The 18,378-nt window shown below is 50.3% G+C and overlaps 1 protein-coding gene across 4 annotated transcripts in view; it reads right to left on the reverse strand.

The window, feature by feature from the left end:
* The window catches only part of LOC140426618 (V-type proton ATPase 116 kDa subunit a 2-like), a 155,806-nt gene that overhangs the window by 64,459 nt on the left and 72,969 nt on the right, over positions 1-18,378 (reverse strand). For all 4 annotated transcript variants that reach the window (XR_011948248.1, XM_072511843.1, XM_072511769.1 and 1 more), the window contains 4 exons: positions 10,156-10,256; positions 3,808-3,934; positions 3,389-3,471; positions 2,361-2,454 (listed from right to left, as the gene is read on the reverse strand). Coding sequence is in view for 3 of the 4 variants with exons in the window: in XM_072511843.1 (XP_072367944.1) it covers positions 2,361-2,454; positions 3,389-3,471; positions 3,808-3,934; positions 10,156-10,256 (405 nt within the window). In the remaining variant the exon portion in view is untranslated. The remainder of the gene's footprint in view (positions 1-2,360; positions 2,455-3,388; positions 3,472-3,807; positions 3,935-10,155; positions 10,257-18,378) is intronic.

An 18,378-nucleotide genomic window follows, 5' to 3' on the forward strand; every position in this document is an offset into this window, starting at 1 on the left:
CCAAGAGGAGAGCATTTCACCCTCGTGCCTGCTCCGCCATTCAATTAAATCATGGCTGATCTTCTACCACAGGTAGGCCTTCCCTCCCAATCCCCACATCCCTCGATTCTCTTAACACCCAAGTATGTGTCGATTTCTAACTTGAGCATCCACAGGTCTCTGGGGTAGAGAATTCCAAAGGTTGAGAAACTCTCAGTGAATAAATTTCTCTTCGTCTCAGTTCGAAATGATCGTCCCCTTTATTCGGAGACTGTGATTCCGTGTTTAGGACTCTCTGGCCAGGGGAAATATTTTCTCGGAGTCTATCTGTCAAGCTCCTTAATAATCTGATGTTCCAATGATTTCACCTCATATTTTTCAAAGCTCCAAGAACTATAGGGCCAATATTCCCATACCAGCCTCCCCGAACAGGCGCCAGAATGTGGCGACTAGGGGCTTTTCACAGTAACTTCATTTGAAGCCTACTTGTGACAATAAGCGATTTTCATTTCATTTCATTTCAATATTTCCTCACAGGACAACCCGCTCAACCCAGAAATCAATCTAGTGAATCTTCATTGCAAGTCCTCCAAGACAAGCATGTTCTTCTTTCGGTAAGGATACCAAACTGTGCACAATCTGGGCTAATATCCCCTGGGCAGTCCTGAGAGAATGCTGCATTGTCAGAGGGGCAGTGCTAGAGATTGTTGCAGCACAAGTGTTGCCTTTCAGAGGAGATGTTGAACTGGGGCCTCAGTGCCTGAACCATTTGTTACAACACCCTGGGCGAGCGCACGGTCAATTCCAGCCCCACAAACCCCGGAGTCCCAACAGAAGTGAATTAACCAATAATTCATATACGTTCCTGAGATCTTAGACCCAATGACTTACAGGCACCAGATTTGTAAATAAAACACAACTATTTATTTACAACAGGAGAAGAGTTAAACATCCAATAGCGATAATAGAACAATGGTAATTACTCTCCGAACACTGCCCCATCCTCCACCCACATACACACAAGTCAGATACAAAGGAACGACGGGGAAGGAACAATGTGGACTAAACGGGAAGAGAGATGAGAATCTTCGCTGCTGAGGTAGTGGTCTTTGTAGGAAGTGATCTTCTCAGAATGCGAGGTGTTGAGAACCATTCCTTGGGTTGGATCTTCTAGTATCTGCCTTCAATTAGACCAGGCGGGCTGCAGGAATTCAGCTGGAGAGTCACCTTCACCTGTACCAGGCCTCCACCAGATTGACTCCCAGTCCGGGCGGCACAGTGGCTAGCACTGCCGCTTCACGGCGCTGAGGACCCAGGTTCGATCCCGGCCCCGGGTCACTGCCCGTGTGGCGTTTACACATTCTTCCCGTGTCTGCGCGTGTCTTGCCCAAACCCAAAAAGATGTGCCGTGTAGGTGGATTGGCCCTGCTAAATTGCCCCTTAATTGGGGAAAAAAAAGAACTGGGTATTTTAAATTTATATTAAAGAAAAAGACAGACTCTCAGTCTCACTGAGATAATATTAGAATTCTCCACCTGAGAGTTTACAGCAGGTTGACTGTCCACACTACCTTTCAGCTGCCTGTCTGGCAAAGGTTTTCGGCTGTGCTATGGAGAGATATCAGACTGATTTTTTCCCCCAGCCTTTCAGAGAATTAAACTTGCACAGGCCTGCCTGCTGCTTGTAGTCTTTCAATCAGAAATGACCTTTGCAGGCCTGGCTGGGTAGTGTTTAAAAATCACCAGCCTCAGCTGAAGGTGTTTAAATCAGATCCTGCTGATTTCCATAACCAAGCAGAAACTGAAAACAAAAGTGGAACTTGCCTTCTGTTTCAGAAACCTTCAGGAAGCTTCTGAAGGGGTCCACCAATCACAATCAAGAATGGGATAAATCCTGGAATTTCAGAAGAGCTGACTGGCTGCTAGCCAAGTCCATCAAAATGACATAGCGGGAAGCTGCCACACAGCACACTGCATGGAGGAGAATCCACTTGGGCGAGTTCAAATAGTAGCTTTGGGGGGGGGGGGGGGGTCAATAGTCTGTAGTTTAACAGCAGCCAGCAAGACGTGAATTGAAAAGAGGAAACCAGAATTTGACAAGGATTTAAAAGAGGTTCCTTACACATTTGAAGTTAGTAAAGAAGTCCCCCAGTCTTGGCTTAATATCTCTCCTTCAACTACCACCTCCAAAAACAAGGGCATTAGATCATTCACTCATTCTTTGTTGGTCTTGTTAGCAAATTGGCTAAACACAATTTCTTGTAAAGTTTGGCTGCTTCCACTCTACAGGAGTCTCCAACTGAATTTTGTGGAGTTTGTAACACCATCAGAGTGCAAACTGAAATTCTAGCCCGAACACAGGCGAGATGTGGAGTGACTTACTGTGTGGAGATCTTGTATTCGAGTGTTGAGACCTGCCACAATGTCCTTTCGCTCCTGGTTTGTGTTTGGATATGGATAGACGTGACAGTGATAACTGCAAACAATGGGTTTCAAATGGAATAGTTTAAGTGCGAATATTCACTTGTACAATTATACAATCACAATAATCTTTCTTGTCACAAGTAGGCTTACATTAACACTGCAATGAAGTTACTGTGAAAATCCCCGAGTCGCCACATTCCGGCGCCTGTTCTGGTATACAGAGGGAGAATTCAGAATGTCCAATTCACCAACAGCACGTCTTTCGGGACTGCGGGAGGAAACCGGAGCACCCGGAGGAAACCCACAGACACTGGGAGAACGTGCAGACTCCACACAGACAGTGACCCAAGCCGGGAATCGAACCTGGGACCCTGGCACTGTGAAGCAACAGTGCTAACCACTACATAGATGGAAACTCGATCCTTCCTGCTCTCACCTCCATCACACCACACTCTCAACGGTGAGCAGTGAAGCAGCTCAAAGCCCAGTCTTTGCCGAAGCTGCTTTGTAACTGGCCACGAGAGAGAGCGCGAGAGCTGCCCAGGGCAGCACGATCGGGAGTGTTTGTGTCACAGTGGTGACAGTGCTCAGCTTGTCAGAGGTCAGGAAACGCTGTCTGGAGTCCAGCACCTAGTTACACAGCTGCTGCGCGGAATCATCGGTCAGCTGGTCAGTCAGCGACACCAATGCAGCCCTGACGGTGCCCGGCCGCGCCAACGCTGACCCGGCAACATTATGACTTTCCCTGATCTGCTTTATATAATAACCAACTTACTCATTTGCTGAATTGAGTGATCAAGTTAAAAAACATTGAAAAATCAAGATATAACTGGATAAATACTTGAAAAGGACACATTTGTCGGGCTGCAGGGAAGAGCATGGAGCGATTAACTAGAAAGCTCGTTCAGAGATACAGCACAGACTCAATGAACCAACCGACCATTACTAGGGGCTGCCTGATTCGATGAAAGGGTATGTTCTCTTACCAATCACATATCTTCTTCACCTTCTGACCAATCTGCTCCCCCCAGTACGACACTAAAAACACAACCCATTTCACATCTTCACCCTAAAGGTAGAAACATAGGTTAAAAAAATGTATGACAGAGAAGAAAAGAGGGGGAAGCAGGGAGAGCAGGGGGTAGGAGAGCAGGGGGTAGGAGGGGAGGGTTCAGGGGGGTGGGGCAGCCCGAGGGATGGGGGCGGCATAGGGGCAGGGGTGGGGGGGCAGAGGGGCAGGGGTGGGGGCACGTACCAGAGAGGGGCGACAAAGAGGGAGTGCAGAGAAAGCAGCAAGGGAGAGGATGAAGTGAGAGAGAGGGTGGGTAGAGAAAGTGGGGAGAGGGTGGGTAGAGAAAGTGGGGAGATGGAGGGAGAGAACAGAGTCCATCTTGCAAATACTCACAGATTCTGGATCTTCTAGAGGTATATCTAACTCCTCATATGTAAGGATTGTATAACCCTTACAAACTCTCCACAGCATTCGCTCAAAAGGTCCAACCTTCCATGGATGAATAATGCCAGCTATGAACCTGCAGAAAAAAGCATTTCCCAACCTGAGCTCGAGACACGGCAAAGGAATAACAGCAGGATTCTGCTCCTAAAGCACCACCAAATTTAACTGGAGCCAGTGAGGGGAGTGATGTCAACAAACAGCAAAATCCGGAAAAACATTGATTTATTCAATCGCTACAAATAAATGCTCCACAAAAAGATGATTTATATGGAGATCGCTGGCAAATGTCCAATGTGCAGAGTGTGTGGAAATTGTGTTTCTCTGTGATATGTAACAACAGAAACTCCCATGGCTCAGGGACACTTTTGAAAAATAAGTTTAGACTGCCCAATTCTTTCTTCTTTCCAATTAAGGGGCAATTTAACGTGGCCAATCCACCTACCCTGCACATCTTTGGATTGTGGGGGTGAGACCCACACAGACACGGGGAGAATGTGTAACCTAGGACCGCGATTGAACCTGGGTCCACGGCGTCGTGAGGCAGCAGTGCTAACCACCGTGCTGTGAGGTGGCAGTGCTAACCACTGTGCCACTGTGAGGTGGCAGTGCTAACCACTGTGCCACTGTGAGGTGGCAGTGCTAACCACTGTGCCACTGTGAGGTGGCAGTGCTAACCACTGTGCCACTGTGAGGTGGCAGTGCTAACCACTGTACCGCCATGATGCAGCAGTGCTAACCACTGTGCCACAGTGAGACAGCAGTGCTAACCACTGTGCCGCCATGATGCAGCAGTGCTAACCACTGTGCCACCGTGGGGTAGCTGTGCTAACTACTGTACCACCGAGGGGCAGCAGTGCTAACCACTGCATCACTGAGAGGCAGCAGTGCCAATCACTGTGCCAATGTGAGGCAGCAGCGCTAACCACTGTGCCAATGTGAGGTGGTAGTGCTAACCACTGTGCCACAGTGAGGCAGCTGTGCTAACTACTGTACCACCGAGAGGCAGCAGGGCTAACCACAGCATCACTGAGAGGCAGCAATGCTAACCACTGTGCCAATGTGAGGTGGTAGTGCTAACCACTGTGCCACTGTGAGGCAGCGGTGCCAACCACTGTACCCATGTGAGGCAGCAGTGCTAACCACTGCAAAGCTGTGAGGTAGCAGTGCTAACCACTGTGCCCATGTGAGGCAGCATTGCTAACCACTGTGCCACCGTGAGGCATAAGTTTTAACCACCGTGTCACCATGAGGCAGCAGTGCTAACCACTGCACCACCGTGAGGCAGCAGAGCTAACCACTGTACCACGATGAGGCAGCAGTGCTAACCACTGCACCACCGTGAGGCAGCAGAGCTAACCACTGTACCACGATGAGGCAGCAGTGCTAACCACTGCGTCACCATCAGGCAGCAGTGCCAACCACTGCGCACCCATGCCACCCAGCTCAGGGCCATGTGATTAACGTTCTAACCAGCTTCATATCTTGGCGTGACCTCTTGAGCACAAAGTATTGTTGGGCAAACATACTATATTTATGGGCATGGTCGATAAGACGGAGAGTGCTTCAGACAACCACAGAGGACGTTAGAGGAACCATAGGGAAAGTAACAGATGGCAGCTGCCACTCACTACGTGGACTGCTACACCTGGAGAAAAATCGAGTTCTTACTCTCTGACCAGGGCAGGTTTTACGAGAGCTTGGAAACGCTGTTAAATAGGTGAGATGTGTCCTTAGAGTCTGACCATTGCACATTTACAGGAACTCCACACAATCAAATGCAAACCCCGGTAATGAACCAATTATTTAACAGGAGAAATGTCCTATTAACATACACTTTTCAGATGAAGCAAACTCAGGCACAAATTTACAAAAATTCTGGGCCCATTTCTGACAACAGATGGCAGCTGTTAAATCTGATTTATAGTCGCAACCCCAAATTTATAAAATTTACACCACACAATTTGAAGATTAAATTAAACAGATTTTTCGCTCAAGATGTCACTCACTTAAACTGGGAAAATAAATAAATAAATTCCAGGCATTTTAGTCCCTGATCAACAACACTCTAGAAACGATCACTGACAGCTGTACCAATGGAATAGGATCACTGACAGCTGTATCAATGGGATAGGATCACTGACAGCTGTATCAATGGGGAAGGATCACTGACAGCTGTACCAATGGAATAGGATCACTGACAGCTGTATCAATGGAATAGGATCACTGACAGCTGTATCAATGGAATAGGATCACTGACAGCTGTATCAATGGAATAGGATCACTGACAGTTGTATCAATGGGGAAGGATCACTGACAGCTGTACCAATGGAATAGGATCACTGACAGCTGTATCAATGGAATAGGATCACTGACAGTTGTATCAATGGGGAAGGATCACTGACAGCTGTATCAATGGAATAGGATCACTGACAGTTGTATCAATGGGGAAGGATCACTGACAGCTGTATCAATGGAATAGGATCACTGACAGTTGTATCAATGGGGAAGGATCACTGACAGCTGTATCAATGGGGAAGGATCACTGACAGCTGTATCAATGGGGAAGGATCACTGACAGCTGTATCAATGGGGAAGGATCACTGACAGCTGTATCAATGGGAAAGGATCACTGACAGCTGTATCAATGGGGAAGGATCACTGACAGCTGTATCAATGGGGAAGGATCACTGACAGTTGTATCAATGGGGAAGGATCACTGACAGCTGTATCAATGGGGAAGGATCACTGACAGCTGTATCAATGGGATACGGTCACCGACAGTTGTATCAATGGGAAAGGATCACTGACAGCTGTATCAAGGGGAAAGGATCACTGACAGTTGTATCAATGGGAAAAGATCACTGACAGTTGTATCAATGGGAAAAGATCACTGACAGCTGTATCAATGGGAGAGGATCACTGACAGCTGTATCAATGGGGAAGGATCGCTGACAGCTGTATCAATAGGAGAGGATCACGGACAGTTGTATCAATGGGAGTGGATCGCTGACAGCTGTATCAATGGGGAAGGATCGCTGACAGCTGTATCAATGGGAGAGGATCACGGACAGCTGTATCAATGGGGAAGGATCGCTGACAGCTGTATCAATGGGAGAGGATCACGGACAGCTGTATCAATGGGGAAGGATCGCTGACAGTTGTATCAATGGGGAAGGATCGCTGACAGCTGTATCAATGGGAGAGGATCACGGACAGCTGTATCAATGGGGAAGGATCGCTGACAGTTGTATCAATGGGGAAGGATCGCTGACAGTTGTATCAATGGGGAAGGATCACTGACAGTTGTATCAATGGGAAAAGATCACTGACAGTTGTATCAATGGGGAAGGATCACTGACAGCTGTATCAATGGGAAAGGATCACTGACAGCTGTATCAATGGGAAAGGATCACTGACAGTTGTATCAATGGGGAAGGATCACTGACAGCTGTATCAATGGGGAAGGATCACTGACAGCTGTATCAATGGGAGAGGATCGCTGACAGCTGTATCAATGGGAGAGGATCGCTGACAGCTGTATCAATGGGAGAGGATCGCTGACAGCTGTATCAATGGGAGAGGATCACTGACAGCTGTATCAATGGGAAAGGATCACTGACAGCTGTACCAATGGGAAAGGATCACTGACAGCTGTATCAAAGGGAAAGGATCACTGACAGTTGTATCAAAGGGAAAGGATCACTGACAGCTGTGTCAATGGGAAAGGATCACTGACAGCTGTGTCAATGGGAAACATGTTCAGGAATACAGCATAGATACGTAGAACATACAGTGCAGAAGGAGGCCATTCGGGCCATCGAGTCTGCACCGACCCACCTAAGCCCTCCCTTCCACCCTGTCCCGTAACCCAATAACCCCTCCTAACTTTTTTTGGTCACTCAGGGCAATTTATCATGGTCAATCCGCCTAAGCTGCACATCTTTGGACTGTGGGAGGAAGCCGGAGCACCCGGAGGAAACCCACGCACACACGGGGAGGATGTGCAGACTCCACGCAGACAGTGCAGACGCCACGCAGACAGTGACCCAAGCCGGGAATCGAACCCGGGAACCTGGCGTGTGAAGCAACTGTGCTACCGTGCTGCCCCCAGTCTGAGCTTGCAAAACTCAAAACCTAGTTTCCAACAGGTTCTGATTCTGCGACTGGACAGGACTTGCTAAACAATCCTGACTGTGCTAAGAATTACACTGAAAACCAATTTAAGATTATCCGTCGGGCTGGTATTGTGGTTCACCTACACATGCTGGAAGCCATATGTATTTACACACGGGGCCCTGTCCTTTACAGACAGGAGGAGCAAGTCTATGCAATGCACATTTTTCAGGTAAACAAAAGCTTGAGGGACAGCCATTCCCTGGTTCATTCCCCATGGCAATGCCTTGATCAATCAGAGCTGACCTGTCTGGTTTGAATTTAAACAAACGTTGGGCAGTTAACTGTTCCCTGGTACATTCTCCATGGCAAAGTCTTTACCAATCTGAGTGCACTTGCCAGCCAATCAGCATTTCTCATGCAGCATAAACTGTTGTTGCCTTTACAATTGGTGTTCTTGTGAATCTGTTCTGATGAGTACAAGGCAAAAAGCTTCGCCAGCCTGTCTCTTTTTCCAGCAATACTCAAGTTCTGTACTACCAAATGACTAAACATTTGATATAAAGATGAATAAATATAACCAGATCATTGTAGAATAGGACGGAGGGTTGTGGGGTCAAGGGCGAGAATGCACTTTATCGTTCTCTTTTCAGCTCTGGAAGAGGTTAGATTTAGCATTTAAAACCCGGCCCACAGTGACTCAGGGTCAAGGGGCCTTACTCGCTACACTGGAATTGTCCAGATTCACCTCCTGCAACCCAGACTGGTGACAAAGACATTAAGAACTTCATGATGGGACTGCACTGCTGGGGTTAGAGTAGAGGGAGCTTGCACCTCACTCCGGCGACGGACATGTCGCAACCTTGGTGTGCAGAAAACTTACCAAAAGGCTAAAAATGTACAGATCTTTAGAGGAAGAAAGGAACAGACGCAGAGCGAGTGCAGGAGTAGAAGAGGGAAATGAAAGTCTAGCTGCCAAATGAGGGACAGCACATATGCCAAGAGCAGGATAAAGGAAAAGATCACGATAACATTGTAAAAAAAGTACAAGTATCCCATTAAACCACTTCAAACAGTACGGAGAAAATGCTGATGATATTTAAAAGTTTTTCTGGAACATGCACTAACATTATTCCAACTTAAACTTCTCTAAACATAATAATGCATGGAGCATAATGAATGAACACTCTCTAGGAACCAGCCCCGGCCCGGGCCAGCCACCGTACATTCAGCTCACCCAGTACCCTCTCCCACACCGCAATCATCATTCCTGTCTTCACTCTGTTCAGCTCTGGTCGCCCTATTATAGGAAAGATATTGTTTAACTAGAAAGAGTGCAGAAGAGATTTACGAGGATGCTACCAGGACTCGATGGTCTGAGTTATAAGGAGAGGCTGGATAGGCAGGGACTTTTTTCCCTGGAGCGTAGGAAGCTTAGGGGTGATCTTATAGAGGTCTATAAAATAATGAGGGGCATCAATAAGGTAGACGGTCAACATCTTTTCCCAAAGGTAGAGGAGTCTAGAACTAGAGGGCAGAGGTTTAAGGTGAGAGGGGAGAGATACAAAGGAGACCAGAGGGGAAATATCTTCACACAGAGGGTGGTGAGTGTCTGGAACGGGCTGCCAGAGGCAGTGGTAGAGGTGGGTACAATTTTGTGTTTTAAAAAGCATTTAGACAGTTACATGGGCAGGGTGGGCATACTAGAGGGATATGGACCAAATGCGGGCAATTGGGACTAGCTTAGTGATAGAAACTGGGCGGCATGGACAAGCCGGGCCGAAGGGCCTGTTTCCCTGCTGTAAACATCTGTGACTCTCTGTCACTGCTTTTAGGGGAGACCATGGCATCGTGGTAATCTCACTGGACTAGCAATCCAGAGGCCCAGGCTGATGCTCTGGGAACACGGAATCAAATCCCACCATGATAGCTGGAATATGAAGCTAATCTCAGTAATGGGGGCCATGAAACTATCAATTGTCGGAAAACCCCATCTAGTAAGCCACTGAGTTCAAGAGCAATTAGAGATGAACAAGAAATGCTGGCCTTGCCAGCAATGTCCACATGTCGGATAACGCGTCATAATTCAAAATTGCTTAGTTCACATATTCTGATAATTCTGTTTTTTTGGAGCTATACAATGGAAGGAGTGTCACAGCTGACAGACCAGGTATGCTGACATACCCTAATTTAGCTCCGAGTCTCTGCATATTCGTATAATCCATTAGCGGCTCTTTATCCAAAGACGGAAACTCCTCGAATTGCGCTTGGTGGGAAAGATCAAGCTAAAGAGAGAAAAATAACATCATCAGAAAAAAAACAGTTGCGAAAAAGCAACCGGACCAACGATATTCCTCCTTCCACAGACCCGGCCTATCATGGACCCAATATCATTCCTTTTTTAAAAAATATATTTTATTCAAGATTTTTTGGCCAAACATAACAATACGTAGTGTTTCTTTTAAACAACAATAAAGCAATATAAATAACAGTGGCCAGTTTTAAACAAATAAATAAATAATATATGAACAGAAACAAAAACCAAACTAAATGGCAACTGCCTTGTCAAAAATAAATACTCTCCAAAGATACAATCCAACAGTCCAATATACATTACCTAAAACAAGTGCCTATACATATACAATAACATCCGAGAGTCCGTCCGATTCCTCCCCCCCTCCCCCTCCCCTCCCCCTCCCCCCTCCCCTCCCCCTCCACCCCCCTTCCCCCCCCCCCTCTCCTCCTCTCCCCCCCTCCCCACCCCCACCCAAAACCCCTGTAAGTGCCGGACATGACCAGAACATGTGGGTGTGATTCGCTGGGCTTCTCGAGCATCTCGCACACCTATCCTCTACGCCAAAAAATTTACTGAGCCGTGCTCCAGTCATGTGCACCCTGTGTAACACCTTAAATTGTATCAGGCTTAGCCTGGCACACGAGGACGATGAGTTTACCCTGCTTAGGGCATCAGCCCACAGCCCCTCCTCAATCTCCTCCCCCAGCTCTTCTTCCCATTTCCCTTTCAGCTCATCTACCATGATCTCCCCCTCGGCCCTCATTTCCCTATATATGTCCGACACCTTACCATCCCCCACCCATGTCTCTGAGATCACTCCATCCTGCACCTCCTGCGTCGGGAGCTGCGGGAATTCCCTCACCTGTTGCCTCTCAAAAGCCCTCAGTTGCATATACCGAAATGCATTCCCTTGGGGCAACCCATATTTTTCCGTCAGCGCTCCCAGACTCGCAAACGTCCCATCTACGAACAGATCTCTTAATTGTGCTACCCCAGCTCTCTACCATGCTCCAAATCCCCCATCCATTCTCCCCGGAACAAACCTATGGTTATTTCTTATCGGGGGACCGCACCGAGGCTCCCGTCTTTCCCCCATGCCGTCTCCACTGCCCCCAAATTTTCAATGTAGCCACCACCACCGAGCTTGTGGTGTATTTCTTCGGTGAGAACGGCAACGGTGCCGTCACCATAGCTTGTAGGCTAGTCCCCCTGCAGGACGCCCTCTCCAATCTCTTCCACGCCGCTCCCTCCTCTTCTCCCATCCACTTACACACCATTGAAATATTGGCGGCCCAGTAATACTCACTTAGGCTCGGTAGTGCCAGCCCCCCCCCCCCCCCCCCCCCGTCCCCCCGTCCCCCCCCCGTCCCTCCGTCCCTACTACGCTGCAAAAATACCCTCCTCACTCTCGGGGTCTTCCCAGCCCACACAAAACTCATAATACTCTTCTCGATTCTTTTGAAAAAAGCCTTCGTGACCACCACCGGGAGGCACTGAAACACAAAAAGGAATCTCGGGAGGACCACCATTTTAACCACCTGAACCCTCCCTGCCAGTGACAGGGACACCATGTCCCATCTCTTAAAGTCCTCCTCCATCTGTTCCACCAACCACGTTAAATTTAGCCTATGTAATGCACCCCAATTCTTGGCTATCTGGATCCCCAAGTACCGAAAGTCCCTTGTTACCTTCCTGAACGGTAAATCCTCTATTTCTCTGCTCTGCTCCCCTGGATGCACCACAAACAACTCACTTTTCCCCATGTTCAGTTTATACCCTGAAAAATCCCCAAACTCCTCAAGTATCCGCATTATCTCTGGCATCCCCTCCGCCGGGTCCGCCACATATAGCAACAAATCATCCGCATACAGAGATACCCGGTGTTCTTCTCCTCCCGAGTACTCCCCTCCACTTCCTGGAACCCCTCAATGCTATGGCCAGGGGCTCAATCGTCAGTGCAAACAATAACGGGGACAGAGGACATCCCTGCCTCGTGCCTCTATGGAGCCGAAAATAATCAGACCCCCGTCCATTCGTGACCACGCTCGCCATCGGGGCCCTATACAGCAACTGTACCCATCTGATATACCCATCTCCAAAGCCAAATCTCCTCAGCACCTCCCACAAATAATCCCACTCCACTCTATCAAATGCTTTCTTGGCATCCATCGCCACCACTATCTCCGCTTCCCCCTCTGGTGGGGGCATCATCATTACCCCTAGCAGCCTCCGTATATTTGTATTCAGCTGTCTCCCCTTCACAAACCCAGTTTGGTCCTCATGAACCACCCCCGGGACACAATCCTCTATCCTCGTTGCCATTACCTTGGCCAGAATCTTAGCGTCCACATTCAGGAGGGAAATAGGCCTATAGGACCCGCATTGCAGCGGTCTTTTTCCTTCTTTAGAAGGAGCGATATCGTTGCCTCTGACATAGTCGGGGGCAGCTGCCCCCTTTCCCTCGCCTCATTAAAGGTTCGCATCAGTAGCGGGGCCAGCAAGTCCATATATTTCCTATAGAATTCAACTGGGAATCCGTCTGGTCCCAGGGCCTTCCCCGCCTGCATGCTCCCAATCCCTTTCACTACTTCCTCCGTCTCAATCTGTGCTCCCAGTCCCGCCCTCTCCTGCTCCTCCACCTTAGGGAATTCCAGCTGATCCAGAAAGCACATCATTCTCTCCTTCCCATCTGGGGGCTGAGCTTCATATAATCTTTCATAAAATGCCTTGAACACTCCATTCACTCTCTCCGCTCCCCCTCTCCCTCCTCATCTCTCACCCCCCCTATCTCCCTCGCTGCTCCCCTTTTCCTCAGTTGGTGGGCCAGCAACCTGCTCGCCTTCTCCCCATATTCGTACTGTACACCCTGTGCCTTCCTCCATTGTGCCTCTGCATTACCCGTAGTCAACAAGTCAAATTCTACATGTAGCCTTTGCCTTTCCCTGTACAGTCCCTCCTCCGGTGCCTCCGCATATTGTCTGTCCACCCTCAGAAGTTCTTTCAACAACCGCTCCCTTTCCCTACCCTCCTGCTTTCCTTTATGTGCCCTAATAGATATCAGCTCCCCTCTAACCACTGCCTTCAGCGCCTCCCAGACCACTCCCACCTCAACCTCCCCATTATCATTGAGTTCCAAGTACCTTTCAATACACCCCCTCACCCTTAAACACCCCCCCCTCATCTGCCAATAATCCCATGTCCATTCTCCAGGGTGGACGCTGTTCTTTTTCCTCCCCTATATCCAGGTCCACCCAATGTGGAGCGTGATCCGAAATAGCTATAGCCGTGTACTCCGTCCCCGTCACCTTCGGGATCAGTGCCCTTCCCAAAACAAAAAAGTCTATCCGTGAATAAACTTTGTGGACATAGGAGAAAAACGAAAACTCCTTACTCCTAGGTCTACTAAATCTCCAGGGGTCTACTCCTCCCATCTGCTCCATAAAATCTTTAAGCACCCTAGCTGCAGCCGGCCTCCTTCCGGTCCTGGACCTCGATCTGTCCAGCACCGTATTAAAATCTCCCCCCATTACCAACTTTCCCACCTCTAGGTCCGGGATAAGTCCTAACATACGCCTCATAAAGTTGGCATCATCCCAGTTCGGGGCATATACGTTTACCAAGACCACCGCCTCCCCTTGCAATTTGCCACTCACCATCACGTATCTGCCCCCACTATCCGCCACTATGGTCTTTGCCTCAAACATTACCCGCTTCCCCACTAGTATAGCCACACCCGTTTTTTGCGTCTAGCCCCGAATGAAACACCTGCCCCACCCATCCTTTGCATAGTGTGACCTGGTCTATCAGTTTCAGATGCGTCTCCTGCAGCATAACCACATCTGCCTTAAGTTTCTTTAGGTGTGCGAGTACCCGTGCCCTCTTTATCGGCCCGTTCAGCCCTCTCACATTCCACGTGATCAGCCGGGTTGGGGGGCTCTTTACCCCCCCCTTGTCGACTAGCCATCTCCTTTTTCAATCCAGCTCCTCACCCGGTTCCCACGTAGCCGTATCTCCCCCCAACGGCCCCCTCCCGCCCCGACCACCCCACACCAGCTCCCCCTTCTCCCCAGCAGCAGCAACCCAGTTAACCCCCCCCACTAGATCCCTCACTAGCGTAATTGCACCCCCATGTTGCTCCCAGAAGTCAGCAAACTCTGGCCGACCTCGGCTTCCCCCCGTGACCTCGGCTCCCACTGTGCGAGGCCCTCTCCTTCCTGCTTCCCGCCATGATTACCAGAGCACGGGAACAAAGCCTGCGCTTCCCATTTGGCCCCGCCCCCAATGGCCGGCGCCCCCAGCTCCTCCTCCTCTCCCACGACATGGGGAAGAGAGAAAAGTTACAGGGTCGCAGGATTAACAACTTGGGAAATCATCTCTTCCCCCTTTTCACCCCACATATTCACCCCACCACTTTGTCCCAAATGTTCTTTTTCTAGCCCGCTTATTCCAGTTTCTCCTCGACAATAAATGTCCACGCCTCTTCTGCCGTTTCAAAGTAGTGGTGTTTCCCTTGATGTGTGACCCACAGTCTTGCCGGCTGCAGCATTCCAAATTTAACCTTCCTTTTGTGCAGCACCGCCTTGGCCCGATTAAAGCTTGCCCTCCTTCTCGCCACCTCCGCACTCCAATCTTGATATACGCGGATCACCGCGTTCTCCCACCTACTGCTCCGAGTTTTCTTTGCCCATCTGAGGACCATCTCTCTGTCCTTATATCGGATAAATCTCACCACTATGGCTCGAGGAATTTCTCCAGCCCTCGGTCTTCGCGCCATAACTCGATAGGCTCCCTCCACCTCCAACAAACCCGTCGGGGCCTCCGATCCCATTAACGAGTGCAGCATCGTGCTCACATATGCCCCGACGTCCGCCCCTTCTGCACCTTCGGGAAGATCAAGAATCCTTAAATTCTTCCTCCTCGCATTATTCTCCAGCACCTCCAGCCTTTCCACACACCTTTTGTGTTATGCCTCGTGCATCTCTGTTTTCACCACCAGGCCCTGTATGTCGTCCTCATTCTCAGCAGCCTTTGCCTTCACGACCCGAAGCTCCTGCTCCTGGGTCTTTTGCTCCTCCTTTAGCCTTTCAATCGCCTGTAATATCGGAGCCAGCAGCTCCTTCTTCATCTCCTTTTTAAGTTCTTCCACACAGCGCCACAGGAACTCTTGTTGGTCAGGGCCCCATATTAAACTGCCTCCTTCCGACGCCATCTTGCTTTGTGCCTGCCTTCCTGGCCGCTGCTCTAGAGGATCCACCGCAATCCGGCCACTTTCTCCTCCTTTTTCCATCCGTGTCCAGGGGGGATTCCCTTCTGGTTTACTGCACAGTGTTTTTAGCCGTTAAAATTGCCGTTGGGGCTCCTATCAAGAGCCCAAAAGTCCTTTCCACCGGGAGCTGCCGAAACGTGCGACTTAGCTGGTCATCGCCGCACCCGGAACGACCCAATATCATTCCTAATCTAAAGAAAGGTTTGCACACAGGGGTAGAGCCGCCCCACTTTGATGGGGAACATTTTTGCTGTTGTTCTGATTTGCATTCTGGAACTTCAAAAGCTGACGACATTATCACTTCAAATCCAATCTGCTGCCGAGGCTGCAGTTGGTCTTTTAGCCTGTCCAACAATCTTTTGCCAAATGCTGTAAAGTGGGACCGTGTGCATGCAACTTTTACAGACAGTGGCATGCCCGCTGTGTATTTTCTGTGTCTGTTTTCATTTTCACAGAGGCACAGTTGCTGGATTTTACACTCTGGTTTCAGTTCTGATTATTTTGAATGCAAGATCTCTTCTTAAAACAGGAATCAGATTTGAACATGAGCTAAATAATGTTTGCGATGTGGAATATAAAGTGATACTTCACCCTGGCTGCTCCTTTTGTTGGAGCAGTAAAGTAGCAGTTCCTAGCCAGTGAAATCATCGAGGAGCTGCCAACCTTTCCCAACAGAAACCACTATTCCAGACATCAAAAATCAGTATGTTGGCAGTAAAATCGGTATTTTCATTACAAAGGAAAAAATGCCCACCAATCTGAAGTCCAGCTTTATACCGTTATTGCACAAGTCGAAAACACAAATGGAAAATGCAAATCCATTGCTTTTACATCCACGTCCAGGCATCTCGATGCTGGACCGCGCAAAGGATCACATGCCACGCATGCATTGTATAGGTGGGGGCGGAGATGAGGGGGCGTGCATGGGGCCCTGTCTCCCAGCAGCTGTCGCCAAGGAAACCCCGCCCCCGACCCCACAGAGCCAGCCAGCCCTTCACAGGGAGCTGCCTCAACATTGTTTTCCATCCCTCCGAAAAACAAACTCCTCTCGCTTCAATACTCTCCTACGGAAACCAGGTGTCGGGTTGGATTTGACCAAGGGCTTGCATGTGGATTGCGTATTTCCACGCGAGAAATCGTATTGCCAGATTCAAGCAGATTTTCCGTATGAAGTACGGAAATTCCGTGCTGGTCGGCGATGTTATCGTCAGGGTTACAGCTTTAAAGACAAAATACCAGGCCCCGAGCAGGCGCCGGAATGTGGCGACTAGGGGCTTTTCACAGTAACTTCATTGAAGCCAACTTGTGACAATAAGCAATTTTCATTCATTTCATTTTCATTTCAATTACAGCAATGACAAAATGTCTCAAAGATATTCAACAGCGAAGAACCAGGTAAACTGGTCACTGCCTCAAAATACTGTCAGGAATAATGAGGGGTGATGTTTACCAGAAGAGTTTGCTTTTTGCACACCTTCTCCAGGCGGATCCCCGAGCTGGTCCTGGAGCCACGACACAGGCAGATTTGCATGAATTGCCGTGAGGAGAGAGAGCTGCCACGGAAACCAGCTCAACCATCGCTTTTCCTGCTCCTTTGAAGAATCCAACAACCTTTGACCTCCCATCTCCGACATGGAAGAGTGCCGGGCTGAGGCCATGGTGTGTGTGGAAAACAAGGAATGAGAATTCAAAATTCAAGTGCTGCATAATCAGGATCCGCTGCTCGTCAGTGAGCGGAGGGGGGCTGGATGAACAGGATTTGGTGTAAGTTAGGCCAAGGGCCTTAAAAATTTTCAGTATAGCAAGTGCATGACTCACACATCCCCACCGATTCCAGGCCGGGGGGTGGGGGGGGGGGGGGTTGGCATGTTCCCAGTGTAGAATTCAGACTCAGAGACAGCATCAGGTCTCCCGTTCATACGGTGCTCCCCCCATCCCATCCACCTCCAACCCCCCTCTCCCCCCACACCCCCCAACCCCCCTCTCCCCCCATCCCCTCCACCCCTCCCCCTCCAACCCCCCTCCCCCTCCAACCCCCCTCTCCCCCACACCCCCCAACCCCTCCCCCCACACCCCCCAACCCCTCCCCCCTCTCCCCCCCTCTCCCCCCAACCCCAACCTCCTCTCCCCCAACCCCAACCCCCTCTCTCCCCCCAACCCCTCCCCCTCCACCTCCCACCTCCCCCTCCCCACTCTCCCCCCAACCCCTCCCCTCTCTCTCCCCCAACCCCTCCCCCCTCCACCTCCCCCCTCTCCCCCCAACCCCTACCCCCTCTCTCCCCCAACCCCTCCCCCTCTCCCCTCCCCCTCCCCCCTCTCCCCCCAACCCCTCCCCCTCCCCCCTCTCCCCCCAACCCCTCCCCCTCCCCCCAACCCCTCCCCCTCCCCCCTCTCCCCCCAACCCCTCCCCCTCCCTCCCCCACTCTCCCCAACCCCTCCCCCTGCCTCCTCTCTCCCCCAACCCCTCCCCCTCTCTCCCCCCAACCCCTCCCCCCTCTCTCCCCCCAACCCCTCCCCCCTCTCTCCCCCCAACCCCTCCCCCTCTCCCCCCAACCCCTCCCCCTCTCTCCCCCCAACCCCTCCCCCTCTCTCCCCCCAACCCCTCCCCCCTCTCCCCCTCTCTCCCCCCAACCCCTCCCCACTCTCACCCCAACCCCTCCCCTCTCTCCCCCCAATCCCTCCACCCCTCAACCACTCCACCCTCTCCCCCAACACCTCCCCCCACTCTCCCCCCAACCCCTCCCCCTCCCCCTCTCCCCCAACCCCTCCCCCTCCCTCCCCCAACCCCTCCCCTGCCCCCTCTCTCCCCCAACCCCTCCCCCCTCTCCCCCAACCCCTCCCCCCT

The sequence above is a fragment of the Scyliorhinus torazame genome, chromosome 1, assembly GCF_047496885.1.
Source record: "Scyliorhinus torazame isolate Kashiwa2021f chromosome 1, sScyTor2.1, whole genome shotgun sequence".
NCBI classification, from domain to species: domain Eukaryota; kingdom Metazoa; phylum Chordata; class Chondrichthyes; order Carcharhiniformes; family Scyliorhinidae; genus Scyliorhinus; species Scyliorhinus torazame.